General features: G+C 50.1%; 1 protein-coding gene and 1 long non-coding RNA gene across 2 annotated transcripts in view; one reads left to right on the top strand and one right to left on the bottom strand.

Moving 5' to 3' along the window:
- Positions 1–19,729, top strand: part of LOC140411600 (uncharacterized) — a 32,658-nt gene that overhangs the window by 7,220 nt on the left and 5,709 nt on the right. Inside the window, exon 2 of the long non-coding RNA XR_011940892.1 lies at positions 13,988–14,198. This is a non-coding gene — a long non-coding RNA (uncharacterized lncRNA). The remainder of the gene's footprint in view (positions 1–13,987; positions 14,199–19,729) is intronic.
- On the bottom strand, positions 4,176–13,563 carry LOC140410258 (putative nuclease HARBI1). Its single transcript, XM_072498225.1, has 2 exons — positions 13,464–13,563; positions 4,176–6,696 (listed from the first exon to the last, which is right to left on the bottom strand). The coding sequence occupies exon 2, from the start codon at positions 6,656–6,658 to the stop codon at positions 5,474–5,476; it is 1,185 nt and encodes a 394-aa protein (XP_072354326.1). The 5' UTR covers positions 6,659–6,696; positions 13,464–13,563; the 3' UTR covers positions 4,176–5,473.

Below are 19,729 nucleotides of genomic sequence, written 5' to 3'. Positions count from 1 at the left end.
GGAAAATGTGAACTTGTTCAATTTATTTAGATAGGGATGGCAGAATTCTGCAGCACACTGGGATCTGGGTGTCCTGGTATATGAATCACAAAAAGCTGGTCATTATTGGAATGGAATGTAACCATAGGGTTGTTTTGCTTCAGGGTCTTGATGAGACTACATCTGAAATAATGTGCAGTTTTGGTCTCCTTGAAGATATTATTACATTTGAAGAATGTTCATTCAACTGTTTACTTGTAGGATGGGGTTATCTCATTGGACAGGTTGGGGCTATGCCCATTGGGGTTCGGAAGAATGAGAGGTCTTACTGAAACCTATAAGATACTCCCCCTTCTGTCTCACATCCCACCCCATTCATGCTCTCCCGCTCATTCCATCTGCCTCACCCACCACCCTTCTCTGGATGTCTTCATGCTTCTCAATCGATTGAATCCAGAAGGACTGCTGTAGTTAAGAAGGACTTGGCTTGAAAAATACAGTCACAGTGATTAAAAATTGAACAGTTTCATGGCAAAACTCATTGAAACCAAATCACTCACCAAGTGAGTCAGAAAGTAAAAATGTAAATGAAACAATTGCAGGTTATTCTCTGGCAACAATCAGATAAGAAAATAATCCAGAGCGTGCAGTCCCACCCAGCTGGATAACAGAGGAATGGCAGTGGAGGAGGATGGTCTGGTAAACAGTGTCAAAGCTGGCAAACAGGGTGAGAAGAACAATGAGGGAGACTTTACCTCTGTCACATTCATAAAGGGTGCAATTTTCAACAAGAGCTAATTTGATATTTTGTTGGGGCAGAAAAGTCACTGTAGGGATTCAGACATGGAGATCTGGGGAAGATGCACATGGATCAGGGAGGCGAACAGGACTTGAGAGAAAAAGGTGGTTGAAATGAGACAGTAGTTTTCCAAGTGCATTAGGGTCAGGGCTTGGAGTTATTGAGGAGGGAGTGATGATGACAGATTTAGCGTAAAGTGGGGCAGTACCTGAAGAGCGAGAATTGTTTAAAAAATATTAGTGAACATGGGGAAGTTCAAGTGATCAGCAATTTAGTGGGAACAGGGTCGAGGGACACGATAAGCTCTGACAGGACATGAGGGGAATAAGGAGAGAAACTAAAGAAAGAACCTCATTCAGGGCAACAGCAAGGGGGCGGGGTGGGGGGGGGGGCTTCGGAGATAGATTGGTCCAGAGGAATACTGGAAGAGGGAAACAGCTGATTGACTTGTCTCAATCTTAGTGCACAGAAGTTCCATGAGTTCCTCATACTTGCTGGTGAGGTTGGTGGAGACAGGGAGAGGAAGAACATTTCAAAATGAACTAGTGTAGCTACACTAATATGTCATGAATAGTTTAGGTCAATGTTTTTCAAACTTTTTTTCCGGGGACCCATTTTTACCAACCGGCCAACCTTCGGGACCCAACCCAGCCGACCTTCGCGACCCACGCCGACCGACCTTCGTGACCCACGCCGGCCGACCTTTGCGGCCCACGTCGGACGAACTTCCCGGCCCACGCCGGCTGACCTGCGTGACCCACCATTTTCTTTTACCTTGTTTGTTGCTGACAAAAATGGAGGAAATGGTTTTGGGTCCCTTTGACCCCCAAACTTGAAAAAAAAAGCTGCGACCATATTTTAAAAATGTGGCCGCACTGCGCATGCGTGCCCGATCATCGGTGCGCATGCGGCCAAATTTTTGTTACCTGTTCCTGGCCATTTTGAAGGCTGCTCACAGTCGACATTATTAAAAGCCGACTGCTGCGACTGTTGCGCGTGGATTTGCGCGATCGGGAGCGCTGCGACGGACGGCTCCGCGACCCTCCCGACACCCGCCCGCGACCCACCCGCAGATCGCGCCCCCGAGTTTGACGATGCCTGGTTTACTTTAGTGTAATAATCAGTCAACATACTGTTATGATTCTGATTAAATGTGGTGAATTTGAGTTTTAGCATCATGTGACTGTCCTCTAACTATGGATGAGCTAATAACAGATCACACCTGAAGAGGTCCTGTTGTAAAATTACTGCAGGAATTTGTAGCCTTCAAGGTTGAATGGGCAGCTCACATTTATTCTCAATAAAAGGAAGGCTAGCAGCAATTTATCGGTGCAAGGGAAGGAAGTAGGAAGGCAGAGGTTCGTTACATTAGTTTAGATTGTAGGTTTTAAGAAGGAGCAATTACCTTTTATTTTAAGTTAAACTTTATGACCGTATGTAATTAGTTGTAACAGTTCTTTAGATCATTATTGTTCAACACTATGTACTAACTAAATGTATAAGGAAACTGGTTTAGAACGTAAGCCACATTTCAAACACTGACTATTGCTTTGCATTCATATTGAATACTTAAGTAGAATTTGTATTGTAACTTTCTCTATTAGTACTTTGCAATATTCTGTATCATATATATTTTTTTTTAAGTTGTAAGCAACTTTGTCACTGTATTTTTCTCGAATATTAAGTGATTCATTTCAAGCCCCAACACCGACAGAATAAAGGACAGGGCCTCTAAAACAGCCACTGGTAAGGATTTGATTTAATGAGGAGCTTGCACCAATTAAACAAGTCCTGAGGTGACACATTCAAGGCACCATTCATAAGGATAAGACCGGATACTTCCTCCATCCTAAACAAATGGGCAAGGAAAATACCATAAAACATCCTTTGATCTTAACAAGAGGTTGTTATGGGCCAGGGTTTAGAGAACCCCAAAGTGTATCATGGAGTTCACCTGACACACAACTTTTAATAGATTGTGGTAAGGGGAGCACACGGCCCACTCGACAGGTTTGGGACAGCAGAAATGGGAAAGTATTTTTTTAAAGCAAAACAACGTTTATTCTATGAACTCAAGTTAACCTTTTTAAAACATACAGTGAACATCTTAGCAACCATTAATTCAAATACAACCCCCAAAGAATACAACACTAAGTAATCCTTTAAGCTTTCCTTTTCACATCATAAGACTTAAAACGCCTTTTACCAGAAGCACATTAGGCTTTTATTCACTACGGAGAACATTTATAATTCTGAAGTCGCCAAATGATCAAGAGATAATCTTTTGATGGCGGAGAGAACAGCAGTACACCTGCTTGGTCTGGCTTCAGCTCCAACACTGAAAACGAAACTAAAACACACCCTGCCGCAAACAGCCTAAAACGAAAGTAAAAAGCTGACAGACACCCCAGCTCCACCCGCTCTCTGACATCACTGTAGTAGTAAACACCCATTTCTTAAAGGTACTCTCACTACAGATATTTATATACACACCCATTTATAAACACCCATTTTTTAAAGGTACTCTCACATGATAAGGTGACAGAAACAAACTTGAATGAGAGGGATAATCCCACAAATAATTGACACGTAAGAAGGCCAGTCAGAGGACTATGGGAAATGGCATCAATAAACGAACATTACCCCAAGAAACCAATTAGGAACTGATCACAGCTACCCAGATTGATCACGCTGTGGATTGTGGCTTGGAAAGGGTAAATAAACAGCAGCTTTCAGTGAGCAAGGTGTGCACCAAGTTTGAAAGTGAGGTTTGCAGAGCCTGCGGTCCACAGGAAAGTAGAAGCCTCACAGAGGTTACGGATAGAGAACAGAAGCAGAGTGTCACCTCGCTCCCGAAGCCGGACCGGAAAGCAGGAAGCGTAGTACTCGCATCAATTCCAATTTGTTGCGGTGCTTTAAGTATTATTCCTAAATTAAATACAGTTTCCTGAGTTACTTAATCAGACTGTCTCCTGTTACCTTTTTTGATTAAAGTCTCGTACAAACAAAATTGAATTTGAGTTCAAATAATACCCAGAACTCACAAATTTGTGATGTCGATGTGATTTGAGGCTGAACTGGAAGATTTGGGGCTGGGTTCTCCAATTTTGAATCTATGTCCGGAGAAAGTGTCTGGTTTTACAATGAAAACATCGTCGAGGCCCCAGCACAGACCCGCCAACCGGTGAGGGGCTAGCAGCCGCGCCACGTAAAACACCACGGCCTTTACAAAATTAATTGCCGGGAAATTACCAGATCGGTGGCCCCTCATGCACATGGCGACGACCTGCAGCGACCGCGCTGTACAACATGGCGCCAGCCGTGCGTGGACCCAACCTGCCAGATAGTGACCCCCGGCCCACCCCCCACCAGTTCCCCAGCCCTTGCCGAAGCCCCCCCGGCAGTGGTATGGCTCCCCCAAACTGTGGCGGCGCTGGACACAGACCACAGCCGCCATGCAGAGATCCTGAAAACTGAGAGCGTGCCCCGCGCCGTCGAGAACTCAGCCCATCGGGGGCGGAGCAGCGGAGGAGGGTCTTCAGGTAACGTCCCGAGGCCGTCCCAATGGCGTGCTGCATACTCCTCGATGATGCCGTTTTGGAGGGGGCAAAGCATCCGAAAACAGGTGACACCTCTGATTCGGTCGTAAAAAGAGATTCTCCGCCGATCAGCGATTACAAAATCGGCGTAAGCAAGCTGCGAATCCCGCCCATGGTGTTTGTGACAAAGGATCCAGTGAATCTGCCAGGCCAACACTGCCATCGGTAAGGGAAGCTTGAAGGATGTGGGCTCATTGTGAATCTGATGCTACTGTAAAAGATGTCCTTAAACAATTTCCACTCTCTATCAAGAGAGACTAGGAAAGTTGTCCAGCAAGAGTGTGCAAACACTCCTGAGTGTTTGGAAAAGGGGGACAGAGTCTCATTGGACGCGATACTCGCATTCATCCAAAGGCAGATGGACGAGAAGAAGGTTAAAGCTGAAATTGCAATGGGCCTTTTAGCTTATGGAGCTACCACTCCCAAAGGTGGATGAGTTTATGAAAAAGAATCAGGAGGAGATAAGAGAATTTGAGGGAAAAGAGCTGGAAGGAGTTGGAAAATTTGAGAAAGAAATTACAACAGAAAGATCAGGAGATAAAGGGGTTAAAGGGACAGGTTCGCACTTTAGAGTTAGGAGCTGAACAGTCAGCTACCATAATGCAGCAACAGAGTATATCCAGTCTGCATGCACAAACTGTCTTAGTTGAGGTAGGCCAGCTTAGCTGGGAGCTTTCAGAAAGTAACCAAACAAATGAGAAGCTCACAAAGGACTTGTGCAATGTCAGGGGAGTCTAGAGGGAAGCAGTTAAAAGATCTCAAAGTGAAGCAGATATAGGAGTTAAGAGGGCAACAGGGGGAAAAAAGCAAGCATTCGTGGCAGTATTTACAGAAAGGGCAGTTCAAGTATAAAATCCAGTTTGAGACCTCTTGAGTGAGAGAATACAAAACTTTGAAACCAGTTAAAGTTAAACGTGCTGAACAATAATATAAAACTACCTCAACTTTTACAAATTTCTTGCAATAAAATGTATTTTCTCACTTAAACACAAGGTAATAAAATATGTTTCCTCATAAACCCAACGGTTGTCTAATTGTAAAGGGGAGGAGGGAAGGGAAGGACGGTTTTGACATAGCAGTTGTTAATTTTACACGTTCAATGTCCAAAAGCAGCAGCTGCCAGGCGATCTCGAATGGCCCTTGCGTCACTTGGAGCCTGGGCTTGCACACCTGCACCAGGTGGTATATCTGCATCAGGCTCCATATTGCCTTCCTCCAGCTCATCCATTTCTGGTGGCAAGACATCTTCCGGGTGAATGTTCAGTCCATGCTGAATGGCAAAGTTATGCAATGCACAACACACTATAACAATCTTTGAGACTATCTCTGGTGCGTACTGTAACGTGCCCCCAGACCTGTCCAGACATCGAAAACGGGATTTCAAAACAGTAATTGTTCTCTCCACGACCTGACGTGTTGTTACATGCGCACAGTTGTATCGTTTCTGTGCTTCATTATTGGTGCTCCGGAATGATGTCATAAGCCATGTTCTCAATGGGTAGCCCTTATCGCCCAGTAACCACCCTTTAATTCCTGGTGGTGTTGTCATGGACCGGTGTAACATTGAGCTTTCAAGGACAAATGAGTCATGGGCACTTCCCCGGTTGTTTGCATTTACAGTCAGGATCCTCATTTGTGCATCGCACACGATCATCACATTTAAAGAATGGAAACCCTTCCCGTTGACAAATGAAACAGTGTCATTTCCTGGTGCCTTCAATGCAACATGGGTTCCATCAACAGCCCCAATTACTTTTGGGAAACCAGCAATTCTGTAGAATGCGATGGACCTCTCCTTCAACTTCACAGGGGATGTGTCAAAGATAATAAGCTCCGAAGCCTTATGATAAATTGCATTCATTACCTGGTGAATGCAGGTCCTTGCAGTGTTCTGTGAAATGTTACATATGTCACTAATGCCATGTTGAAAGGACCCAGATGCAAAAAAATTCAGCGCGGTCGTGAGTTTCATTTCCACTGTTAAGGCGGTGCGGCAGTTAGAGTTTGGCTTCAGGTCTTCCTTCAACATTTCACAAAGACATCCCATTGCCTCCTTACTGAAGCGCAGTCTCCTGGCACAAAGCTCCTCTGACATCATTTCATATGATGTTCGTTGCCTGTACACTCTTAAGGGCGGGTAATTAATTCGCTTCCTCGCCAGACGGAGATGATGCCGGACTCTTCTCTCATGATCCCTGCGCATACGTCGCCGCCTCAAGAGAATTTCAAGGGTTTTAAGAAGCCAACCGGTCAGTGTGATGCCCCAGCGGAGGTGAAGCATGACTACAGATTTTGGATCGGCACTGGATTCTGCAATACCTGTCAGAGGAATAATTCACATTAGCTCACTGGAGGCTTGCATACGTCAACGAAGGCATGAAACTTTGCTAAAGCATTTGAAGTAATCATGGAGGCTTGTAAGGATGAACATCAGGAAGACTCTTCAACAACATAGCTTAAAATATATTGCAAGCTTAAAATATATTTTACGACTTCCGGGTGCGGCGATGACCAGCTAAGTCGCACGTTTCGGCAGCTCCCGGTGGAACGGACTTTTGGGCTCTTGACAGGAGCCCCAACGGCAATTTTAACGGCAAAAAACACCGTGCGGTAAACCAGAAGGGAATTCCCCCTGGACACGGATGGAAAAAGGAGAGGAAAGTGGCCGGATTGCAGCGGATCCTTTGGAACAGCGGCAAGGAAGGCAAGCTAAAACCAAGATGGCGTCGGAAGGTGGCAGTTTCATATGGGGCCCTGAACAACAAGAGTTCTTGAAATGCTGCGTGGAGGAGATAAAAAAGGAAATGAAGAAAGAACTGTTGGCCCCGATACTACAGGCGATCGAAGGGCTAAAGGAGGAACAAAAGACCCAGGAGCAGGAGCTTCGGGTCGTGAAGGCGAAGGCAGCCGAGAATGAGGACGATATACAGGGCCTGGTGGTGAAGACGGAGATACAGGAGGCACATCAGAAACGATGTGTGGAGAGGTTGGAGGCACTGGAAAACAACGCAAGGAGGAACAACCTGAGGATTCTTGGTCTTCCTGAAGGTGTGGAGGGGGCGGACGTCGGGGCATATGTGAGCACGATGCTGCACTCGTTAATGGGAGCGGAGGCCCCGGCGGGTCCGTTGGAGGTGGAGGGAGCGTACCGAGTTATGGCGCGAGGATCGAGAGCAGGAGAAACTCCCAGAGCCATAGTGGTGAGATTCTTCCGTTTCAAAGATAGAGAAATGGTCCTTAGATGGGCGAAGAGAACTCGGTGCAGTAAATGGGAGAACGCGGTGATCCGCGTTTATCAAGACTGGAGTGCGGAGGTGGCGAGAAGGAGGGCGAGCTTTAATCGGGCCAAGGCGGTGCTTCATAAAAGGAAGATAAAATTTGGAATGCTGCAACCGGCAAGACTGTGGGTCACATATCAAGGGAGGCACCACTACTTTGAGATGGCGGATGAAGCGTGGACTTTTATTGTAGAAGAAAAACTGGAATGAGTGGATTATTAAAAAGAACGTTTGGACAAAGTGGTGGGGCGAATGTGGGGGGCGAAGAGGGGTTTTATGTTCTAATCCTGCGGTATGGTAACTTTTCTCTCTCCCACAGGTGGTGATGGGGGGCGGTGGGGAGGGAGAGGAGATGGGGCGTTGGTCATGGGGGGCGGGGCCAAGGGAGAAGCGCGGGCTTGGTTCCCGCGCTATGATAATTATGGCGGGAATAGAGAAGCAGGAAGGAGGGGGCGTCGCACGGTGCGAGCCGTGGTCACGGGGGGAAGCCGAGGTCAGCCAGAGTTTGCTGACTTCTGGGAGCAACATGGGGGGAGTAATTACGCTAGCGGGGGGTCTAGCGGGGGGGGGAATTATTGGGTTGCTGCTGCTGGGGAAAGGGGGGAGTGGGTACGGGAGAGGATGGGCGGGGGGGCACCGCCTGGGGGAGATACAGCTGCGTGGGAACCGGGTGAGGAGCTGGAAAAAGATGATGGCTAATCGGCAAGGGGGGGGGTGGGAAGCCCCCCAACTCGGCTGATCACGTGGAACGTGAGAGGGCTCAACGGGCCGATAAAGAGGACACGGGTACTCGCACACCTTAAGAAACTTAAAGCAGATGTGGTTATGTTACAGGAAACGCACCTGAAACTGATAGACCAGGTTAGGCTGCGCAAAGGATGGGTGGGGCAGGTGTTCCATTCGGGGCTGGATGCGAAAAACAGGGGGGTGGCTATATTAGTGGGGAAGCGGGTAATGTTCGAGGCAAAGACTATAGTGGCGGATAACGGGGGCAGATACGTGATGGTGAGTGGTAAACTACAGGGAGAGATGGTGGTTTTGGTAAACGTGTATGCCCCGAACTGGGATGATGCCAATTTTATGAGGCGAATGCTAGGACGCATTCCGGACCTAGAGACGGGAAAGCTGATAATGGGGGGAGACTTTAACACGGTGTTGGAACCAGGGCTGGATAGGTCGAAGTCCAGGACTGGTAGGAGGCCGGCAGCAGCCAAGGTGCTTAAAGATTTTATGGAGCAGATGGGAGGTGTGGACCTGTGGAGATTCAGTAGACCTAGGAGTAAGGAGTTCTCGTTTTTCTCCTATGTCCATAAAGTCTATTAGCGCATAGACTTTTTTGTGCTGGGTAGGGCATTGATCCCGAAGGTGAGGGGAACGGAATATACGGCTATAGCCATTTCGGATCATGCCCCACACTGGGTGGACTTGGAGATAGGGGAGGAAGCAGGAGGGCGCCCACCCTGGAGAATGGACATGGGACTAATGGCGGATGAGGGTGTGTGTCTAAGGGTGAGGGGATGTATTGAAAAGTACTTGGAACTCAATGACAATGGGGAGGTCCAGGTGGGAGTGGTCTGGGAGGCGTTGAAGGCGGTGGTTAGGGGGGAGCTGATATCAATAAGGGCACATAAAGGGAAGCAGGAGAGTAAGGAACGGGAGCGGTTGCTGCAAGAACTTTTGAGGGTGGACAGACAATATGCGGAAGCACCGGAGGAGGGATTGTACAGGGAAAGGCAAAGGCTGCATGTGGAATTTGACTTGCTGACTACAGGCACTGCAGAGGCACAATGGAGGAAGGCGCAGGGTGTACAGTATGAATATGGGGAGAAGGCGAGCAGATTGCTGGCACACCAATTGAGGAAAAGGGGAGCAGCGAGGGAAATAGGGGGAAGTGAGGGACGAGGAAGGAGAGATGGAGCGGGGAGCGGAGAGAGTGAATGAAGTGTTCAAGACATTTTATAAAAAATTATATGAAGCTCAACCCCCGGATGGGAGGGAGAGAATGATGGACTTTTTGGATCGGCTGGAAATTCCCAAGGTGAAAGAGCAGGAAAGGGTGGGACTGGGAGCACAGATCGAGGTAGAAGAAGTGGTGAAAGGAATTAGGAATATGCAGACGGGAAAGGCCCCGGGACCGGACGGATTCCCAGTTGAATTCTACAGAAAATATTTGGACTTGCTCGCCCCGGTACTGACGAGGACCTTTAATGAGGCAAAGGAAAGGGGACAATTGCCCCCGACTATGTCTGAAGCAACGATATCGCTTCTCTTAAAGAAGGAAAAGGACCTGCTACAATGCGGGTCCTACAGACCAATTTCCCTCCTAAATGTGGATGCCAAGGTCCTGGCCAAGGTAATGGCAATGAGAATAGAGGAATGTGTCCCGGGGGTGGTTCACGAGGACCAAACTGGGTTTGTGAAGGGGAGACAGCTGAACACGAATATACGGAGGCTATTAGGGGTAATGATGATGGCCCCACCAGAGGGTGAAACGGAGATAGTAGTGGCGATGGATGCCGAGAAAGCATTCAATAGAGTCGAATGGGATTATTTGTGGGAGGTGTTGAGGAGATTTGGTTTTGGAGAGGGGTATGTTAGATGGGTGCAGCTATTGTATAGGGCCCCAGTGGCGAGTGTGGTCACGAATGGACGGGGATCGGCATATTTTCGGCTCCATAGAGGGACAAGGCAGGGATGTCCTCTGTCCCCATTACTGTTTGCACTGGCAATTGAGCCCCTGGCGATCGCGCTGAGGGGTTCCAAGAGATGGAGGGGAGTACTTAGGGGAGGAGAAGAACACCGGGTATCTTTGTATGCGGATGATTTGCTACTATATGTGGCGGATCCGGCGGAGGGGATGCCAGAAATAATGCGGATACTTGGGGAGTTTGGGGATTTCTCAGGGTATAAATTGAACATGGGGAAGAGTGAGCTGTTTGTGGTGCATCCAGGGAAGCAGAGTAGAGAAATAGAGGACCTACCGTTGAGGAAGGTAACAAGAGACTTTCGTTACCTGGGGATCCAGATAGCTAAGAATTGGGGCACATTGCACAGGCTAAATTTAACGCGGTTGGTGGAACAGATGGAGGATGATTTCAAGAGATGGGACATGGTAGCCCTGTCAATGGCAGGGAGGGTGCAGGCGGTTAAGATGGTGGTCCTCCCGAGATTCCTCTTTGTGTTTCAGTGCCTCCCGGTGGTGATCACGAAGGCTTTTTTCAAAAGGATAGAAAAGAGCATCATGGGTTTTGTTTGGGCCGGGAAGACTCCGAGAGTGAGGAAGGGATTCTTACAGCGCAGTAGGGATAGGGGGGGGCTGGCACTACCGAGCCTAAGTGAGTACTATTGGGCCGCTAATATTTCAATGGTGAGTAAGTGGATGGGAGAGGAGGAGGGAGCGGCGTGGAAGAGATTAGAGAGGGCGTCCTGTAGGGGGACTAGCCTGCAGGCTATGGTGACAGCCCCATTGCCGTTCTCACCGAGGAACTACACCACAAGCCCGGTGGTGGTAGCTACACTGAAGATTTGGGGACAGTGGAGACGACATAGGGGAAAGACTGGAGCATTGGGGGGGTCCCCGATAAGAAACAACCATAGGTTTGCCCCGGGGGGAATGGATGGGGGATATGGAATGTGGCAAAGAGCAGGAATAACGCAACTGAAAGATCTATGTGTGGATGGGAAGTTCGCGAGTCTGGGAGCGCTGACCGAGAAATACGGGTTGCCCCAAGGGAATGCATTCAGGTATATGCAATTGAGGGCTTTTGCGAGGCAACAGGTGAGGGAATTTCCGCAGCTCCCGACACAAGAGGTGCAGGACAGTGATCTCAAAGAAATGGGTGGGGGATGGTAAGGTGTCAGATATATATAGGGAAATGAGGGACGAAGGGGAGAATATGGTGGATGAACTAAAAGGGAAATGGGAAGAAGAGCTAGGGGAGGAGATCGAGGAGGGGCTGTGGGCAGATGCCCTAAGCAGGGTAAACTCGTCGTCCTCGTGTGCCAGGCTAAGCCTGATTCAGTTTAAGGTATTACACAGGGCACATATGACTGGAACACGGATCAGTAAATTTTTTGGGGTGGAGGATAGGTGTGCGAGGTGCTCGAGAAGCCCAGCGAATCATACCCATATGTTTTGGTCATGCCCGGCACTACAGGGGTTTTGGATGGGGGTGACAAAGGCGCTTTCAAAAGTAGTAGGAGTCCGGGTCGAACCAAGCTGGGGGCTGGCTATATTTGGGGTTGCACAAGAGCCGGGAGTGCAGGAGGCGAGAGAGGCCGATGTTTTGGCCTTTGCGTCCCTAGTAGCCCGGCGCAGGATATTGTTAATGTGGAAAGAAGCCAAGCCCCCGGGGGTGGAGACCTGGATAAATGACATGGCGGGGTTCATAAAGCTAGAGCGGATTAAGTTCGTCCTAAGGGGGTCGGCTCAAGGGTTCACCAGGCGGTGGCAACCGTTTGTCGAATATCTTGCGGATAGATAGATGGGGGGGAAAAAAGAAGGCAGCAGCAGCAGCCCAGGATTTTGGGGGGGGGGGGGGGGGGGGGAGGGTGTAGCTTGTGACAAGGCAGTTGCCAATTAGGGCTAGTTTTCATTTTTGTTATTTAATATTTATTTATTTTTTGTTTTTTGTTTATATAAAATAGGTCATTGTTATCTGTATTGTTATAATGTTGTGTAAAGGATGCACAATGTACTGTGTTGGTTGACCAAAAATTTTCAATAAAATATTTATTAAAAAAAAATATATATTTTACCTCTGAATCAGCTTGGAGGCCAGGAATGCCAACATTAGTGTCCTTGAAGGAGTCAATAGCACCAGTATCGAGGCCATGATCGTCCGAAACCAACTCCACTCCCCATTACCAAAGCAAATCTTCTTCACCCACCTCAAGGAAGGATCCCGAACAAGAGGAGGACAAAGGGAGCTCTTCAAAGACACCTTGAAGGCTAACCTCAATAAATGGAACAATGGACTTCACTGCTCGAGAGACCTTTGCTCAGAAGTAATCTCCTGATTGAAGGGACACAATTCTTTGACAACACCTGACGGCAATAGGAAGCCCAGAAAAGGACCCCCGAGAAAGAAATACCCACGGCCGAGCGTCCAAGGTCCTATCCCACATTTTGGAAACTCCTGCCAAGTGAGTGATTGAAGATGCAGCTCTAGATTCGGGTTCAGCAGCAGCCATGCAAAGGCCCACAGAACCCGCAACCAGTCACACGGAGTATCTTAGGTGGACAATCATACTCGTTAGCGAGTAAGCGACGCATTCTATCCATTATAGTTCCTTTAGGCTGGTTTAGCTCAGTGGGCTGGACAGCTGGCTTGTAATGCAGAACAAGGCCAGCAGCGCGGGTTCAATTTTCGTACCAGCTGAGAGAATTCTGAATTCTCCCTCTGTTTACCCGAACAGGCGCCGGAATGTGGCGACTAGGGGCTTTTCACAGTAACGTCATTGCAGTGTTAATGTAAGCCTACTTGTAACAATGAAGATTATTATTAGTAGAATAACATACCCAAGGTTTTTTTAAAAAAAATTCTTTCACATTATTTGCATTTTAATTTATATTTATAAACACTCATACTATAAAATATGAACTTCCCAACCAAATGGCTCCGGTCTTCCTGCCTCTGGTCGATGATCCTGGACCCAAAAATAAATGTGCAAATAAAAAGGTGCAAAAACCTACCTAACAACGGGGCAAGTCGCCCAAGTTGGCGCTGCGCCCTTCGGCCTAATACTTCCGACAAGCGATGGGAAGCCACGGGCCGCCGATTCTAAGGTAGAAAAATGCCCACTTACCATCCCCAAGAAATCGCGTCGAACCTTCCTCTCCCAGATGCAGCCTCGGGCCTTCAGCGCCGTGGTCTGCGCAGGCTCCAGCCCGACTTTGAAGGCGGGCAGCCCCGCCCCCTTATGACCGACCCGTGATCGGAGCGTGCATTGAGGGCAGGCACGTTGGGAACGCCTCTTGAGGGCACGCACGTTGGGAACGCCCATTGAGGGCACGCACGTTCGGAACGCCCATTGAGGGCAGGCACGTTCGGAACGCCCATTCAGGGTAGGTATTTAAATGACACATTTATTAAGAAGACAGCAAGTGTTTTTGTTTTACAGGTTTTTTTAATTCTTTTTTTCCCACAGGCATTGCTGTTATTACCAGTTATTTTAAAGTAATTTTCAATTTTTTATGATTAAAGGTTATTATTTACAAATGAGCACAGGATTGTTTTTTTTGCTTAAATCTGTGAAACTTTTTAAATCTGCACTATATCATTATTAACTATGTGTGGCATGCCTAAAGCAGTTCATATGTTTCAATTTAGATTATGGTCCTAAGATTTTAAAAACGGCCCACGGCTTTTTGCTGTCACTTTCTTTGTGACAGAATCACTGAATAATACAGCACAAAAGAGGCCCTTCGGCCCATCGAGTCTGCACCAATGCATGAAAAACACCTGACCTGCCTACCTAATGCCATCTGCCAGCACTTGGTCCAGAGCCTTCAATGTTATGGCATGCTAAGTGCTCATCCAGGTACATTTTGTAAAATATTTTTATTCTCCTTGGTCACATTTTCTTCAGAATTAACACCCGCCAACAAACAGTAAACGGTAACGAATACAATGTCAATCCCCTTATTAACAACAACGATCCCATCCTCCCCCCCCCCCAACCCCCAAACAACAGCCCACCTGACAATATAAGCATCAAATAAAACAACACCTCCCAAGGTGGTAAAAAAAGGAAGAAAGAAAAAGGAATCAGGAATCGCCTTTGGGCACCACTGACAAATATCGTCCACCCCCCCAACTCCCGCCCCCTAATATTCAATGCCATCCAATCCCCGAAAGAGTACCGTGAATGACACCCATGAATTGTAGCCACACCCCACACCCCCTCCCAGACTCCTCCCCTCCACTTCCTCTGGTAAACTCCTCCCCCCAACTTTGGTTCCTTCCCCCGAGTTTTCACCCCGGCTAGATTCACTGAAACCTGTTCTACCAGGCTCCGATGACCGCAGCCCCTCCCCCCCACCTCACTCCCGTTCACTGACTGGCTCAAACCGGCCAGCGTGAAGGCCCCGCCCAGGTCTCCTTCCCCCTTGCCCAGTCCCAGGAAAATCAAGAAATCCCCTTTGGCACACAATCCCAGCATTCACACCCAAGCCCCAAAGAACCAGCATTGCAAATGAAAGTCCCAACTCTTCCCTTGTCTAAATATATACAGCGTTGACTTATTTAGTACATACACTAACACACAGTGAAAAAATAAAGTTACATGAGGCTACATCGGTACACGACCTACTCAGTCCCATTTCTCAATTCTGCCAGTCCTTCTGCCTTCGCAACTCCTCTGCCGCTTCCGCAGTCCCGAAATAAAAGTCCTTGGATTTGTAGGTCACCTTCAACTTAGCTGGATAAACTATGCCGCACTGCACCTTTCTGATGTACAGTGCCTTCTTCACCCGGCTGAAGGTAGCCCGCCTCCTTGCCAGCTCCACTGTAAAGTCCTGGTATATGCATATACCAGCTCCAGCCCACTGCACCACCTGCTTCTACATTGCCCAGCACAGGAATGTCCCGTTCATGCTATACCTACGGATACACACAGTTACTACTCTTGACGGCTCACTCGTCTTTAGTATAGGCCTCCACGACTGATAAGCCCGATGCAGTTCATATCGAGCGGGATTGTCCCGCTTGATGCGACCATCAATTCACTCGAAGACACGTGGAGAAGTAAACCGTAGTTTTAATCAGCTTAGAACTGAGCCTGCCTGTGACCGGTACAACACTGAAGGCGGCCCTGCAGGTCGGCAGCTCTTATACTTCCTGTAAAGGGGGTGGAGCCATGGGCGGAGTCCATACATGCCCCAACATATCCCCTGTGGATGAAGCCACACAATAGCCCATAGGTAGAGCCCACAGGGTAAATAACATAACATAGTGCACTGGTGAATTGGTGAATTATCAGTAAATATACATTCACCCCCTGTTTAAAAATTAAGTCCGGCAGGGGTGACGGGCTCATAGATTCAGTCGGTCCGGTGCCCGGATCGTACGTTGCGACCGCCGAAGCACTGGTGTTGCAGCCGCTTCGGGTGGCTGTGGAAGTGGGTCCGGGGCAGGCACAGGCGTGGACTCCGGGAGCGGCTCTTCCGGAGCTTCATTCCTGTGGACCAGTGCGGCGGGTGGGAGGGAGCGCGGGAACCATAAAGGGGTGGGGGCGCTGAACATGGGAGTTTGGACGGGACATAGTGTGGGGGATGCAGTAGTGGGAGTGGTTTTGGAGCCTGCGGGTGCCAGGTCCCGGAGGGAGATGGTATCTTTCTGGCCATCGGGGTGTTCGGCGTACGCATAGTGTGGGTTGGAGTGTAGGAGCTGGACCCTCTCTACCAGGGGGTCGGTCTTATGGCTCTGAACATGTTTCGGAGGAGGACTGGACCCGGTGTGATCAGCCAGGGCAGAAGCGAGGCCCCTGAGGTAGCTCCCCTAGGGAAAATAAACAAACGGTCATGAGGAGTCTGGTTTTTGGCCGTGCAAAGGAGGGACCTAATAGAGTGGAGCGCATTGGGGAGGACCTCCTGCCAGTGCGAAACTGGGAGATTCCTGGACCGCAGGGTCAGTAGGACGGTCTTCCAGACCGTCGCATTCTCCCTCTCCACCTGCCCATTTCCCCTGGGGTTATAACTGGTAGTCCGGCTCGAGGCGATGCCTTACTGAGCAGGTACTGATGCAGTTTGTCGCTCATGAATGACGAGCCCCTGTCGCTGTGGACATAACTGGGGAAACCAAACAGGGTGAAGACACTATGCAGGGCTTTAATGACAGTGGGGGTGGTCCTATCAGGGCAGGGGATGGCAAACGGGAAGCGGGAGAACTCATCTATGATGTTAAGGAAGCACGTGTTGCGGTTATTGGAGGGGAGGGGCCCTTTGAAATCGATACTGAGGCGTTCAAAGGGCCAGGATGTCTTTACGAGGTGGGCCTTATCCGGTCGATAGAAGTGCGGTTTACACTCCGCACAGATTTGGCAGTCTCTGGTTATAGCTCTGACCTCCTCGGTGGAGTAGGGCAGGTTGCGGGCCTTGATGTAATGGGCGAGCCAGGTGACCCACTGGTGGCAGAGGTCATCGTGGATAGCCTGTAGTCGATCATCTTGCACGCTGGCGCATGTGCCGCGGGACAGGGCATCTGGGGGCTCGTTGAGCTTCCCAGGACGATATACTATATCGTAGTTATAGGTGGAGAAGTTTGATTCTCCACCTCAAGATCTTATTATTCTTGATCTTGCCCCGCTGCGTATTGTCAAACATGAAGGCTACTGATCGTTGGTCGGTGACGAGGGTAAACCTCCTACCAGTGAGGTCGTGCCTCCAGTGCCGCACGGCTTCCACAATGCCTTGGGCTTCTCTTTCGACCGAGGAGTGTTGAATTTCGGAGGTGGTAAGGGTGCATGAAAAAAACGCTACCGGTCTGCCTGCTTGGTTGAGGGTGGCGGCGAGAGCAACATCTGAGGCGTCGCTCTCCACCTGGAAGGGGACAGACTCGTCCACCGCACGCATCGCAGCTTTGGCGATGTCCGCTTTGATGCAGTTGAAGGCCTGGCGGGCCTCAGCTGCCAGTGGAAAGCGGGTGGCCTTAAATAGTGGGCGGGCTTTGTCCGCATACTGGGGGACCCACTGGGTGTAGTAGGAGAAAAATCCAAGGCACCTCCTCAGGGCATTGGGACAGTGAGGGAGAGGGAGTTGTAGGAGGGGACGCATACGGTCAGGGTCGGGCCCTAGGACCCCGTTTTCCACGACGTAGCCGAGGATGGCTAGCCTGGTTGTGCGGAAAACGCCTTTCTCCTTGTTGTAGGTGAGGTTGAGTTTTTGGGCGGTTTGGAGAAATCGGTGGAGGTTGGCGTCGTGGTCCTGCTGATCATGGCCGCAGATGGTGACATTGTCCCAAGTACAGAAACGTGGCCCGCAGCCCGTACTAGTCCACCATTCAGTCCATCGCTCGTTGGAACACCGAGACCCCATTCATGACGCCAAAGGGGACCCGGAGGAAATGGAAAAGGCGGCCATCTGCCTCAAACGCCGTGCAGTGGCGGTCCTCCGGGCGGATTTGGAGCTGGTGGTATGCAGACATCAGACCCACCGTGAAGAACACGCGGTAGTGCGCGATCTGATTTACGATGTCTGCAATCCGGGAAAGGGGGTACGCATCGAGTTGCGTAAAGCGATTAATGGTCTGGCTGTAATCAACCACAATCCAGAACTTTTCCTCGGTCTTGACGACCACCACCTGAGCTCTCCCGGGGCTATTGCTGGCCTCTATGACCCCCTCCCGCAAGAGACGCTGGACCTCGGACCTAAGGAACGTCCTGTCCTGCATACTATACCGCCTGCTTCTGGTGGCTACTGGCTTGCAATCGGCGGTGAGGGTTGCGACGGGGGGGGGGGGGGGAAAGAGGTCAATTTTTAGGGTCGTGAGGCTGCATATGGTGAGCGGGGGCAGGGGCCCCCCGAACTTAAGAGTTAGGCTCATGAGGTTGCACTGGAAGTCGAGTCCCAAAAGGAGAGGAGCGCAGAGGTCTGGGAGCACATATAGTTGAAAATTAGCGAACTCAGCGCCCTGTATCGCTAGGGTTGCAGTAGTGCACCCTTGGATTTGCACCGAGTGCGATCCAGAGGCGAGGGAGATGGTTTGTTGCGTCGGGAATATTGGGAGCGAGCAGCGTCTTACCATGTCCGGGTGAATGAAGCTCTCTGTGCTCCCGGAGTCAAAAAGGCAAGGTGTCTCGTACCCGTTAACCCGGACGGCCATCATGGAGCTCCGGAGGTACTTAGGTCGCGGCTGGTCCAGGGTGATTGCGCGGAGGTGTGTGTAGCCGGCGGAGTGATCGGAAATGCTGGGGCAGCCCCGCGATGGCTGTCCGTGTAGTTCATATGCGTCGAGCGGCGTAGCAGATAGCGGCCAAGATGGCGGCCCCCGTTGGTTGAGCATGGCGGGCGGTGAGGAAGATGGCGTCCAAGATAGCGGCCCTCATGGATCGCACGTGGCTGGCCGCGTGGGGGAGGATGGCCAAGGTGGCGGCCCCCATGAATCACACAGGTTATGCGGAGGCGGAGTCAGACCCCTTGTGGGGTCTGCGGACCTGTGGATCGGGTCTGTGCGTTCGAGTTCTTAGACCTGGCCAGGCAGACCTTGGCGAAGTGTCCTTTTCACCCGCAGCTGCTGCAGTTTGCGTTGCGGGCCGGGCAGTGCAGTCGGGGGTGTTGGAACTGGTCGCAAAAGTAGCAGGGTAGCCCCCCATGATGGGCGGATGGCCGGGCGGCACAGGCCTGGGGTAGTCTCTGGTCAGGGGCCCACGAGGAGGTCGCGTGATCGGCCGGGAACGCAGTAAGGCTCAGAAAAGCAGCCTCCAGAGAGGTAGCCAGTTTTACCGTGTCGTCCAGGTCCTGGGCCCCTTTTTCGAGCAGGCGCTGTTTTACATAATTCGATCGGACCCCCACCACGTAAGCGTCTCGGACGGCAAGCTCCATGTGCTGAGTGGCCGTAACGGCTTGGTAGTGACAGTTGCGCGCGAGGGCTTTGAGGTCGCGTAGGTAATCATCTAGCGACTCCCCGAGGCGCTGGCGGCGAGTGGTGAAGACGGGTCGCGCGTATACCTCGTTCACAGGCCGCACATAAAGGCGTTCGAGTAGTGCGAGGGCCTTTGTATAGGAAGCGGCTTCGTCGAGCTGGACAGAAATGCGATGGCTCACCCGTGCGTGGAGGAGGCTCAGCTTCTGTTCGTCAGTGACGGATGGCGTAGACGACGCGTCGCGATAGGCCTTGCAGCATCGAAGCCAATGTGAAAAAATGTATTTCGCCTCCGCAGCCTGTGGATCAAGTTCCAGTCTGTCAGGTTTGAGGGCCGATTCCATAGTAGTATTTCAAGCTGATTAAATTGATGCGACCATCAATTCACTCGAAGACACATGGAGAAGAAAACCGGGGTTTTAATCAGCTTAGAACTGAGCCTGCCTGTGACCGGTACAACATTGAAGGCGGCCCCGCAGGTCGGCAGCTCTT

The sequence above is a fragment of the Scyliorhinus torazame genome, chromosome 4 (genome assembly GCF_047496885.1).
Source record: "Scyliorhinus torazame isolate Kashiwa2021f chromosome 4, sScyTor2.1, whole genome shotgun sequence".
Classification (NCBI taxonomy): Eukaryota; Metazoa; Chordata; class Chondrichthyes; order Carcharhiniformes; family Scyliorhinidae; genus Scyliorhinus; species Scyliorhinus torazame.
This window is presented reverse-complemented; position numbering and strand designations above follow the sequence as displayed.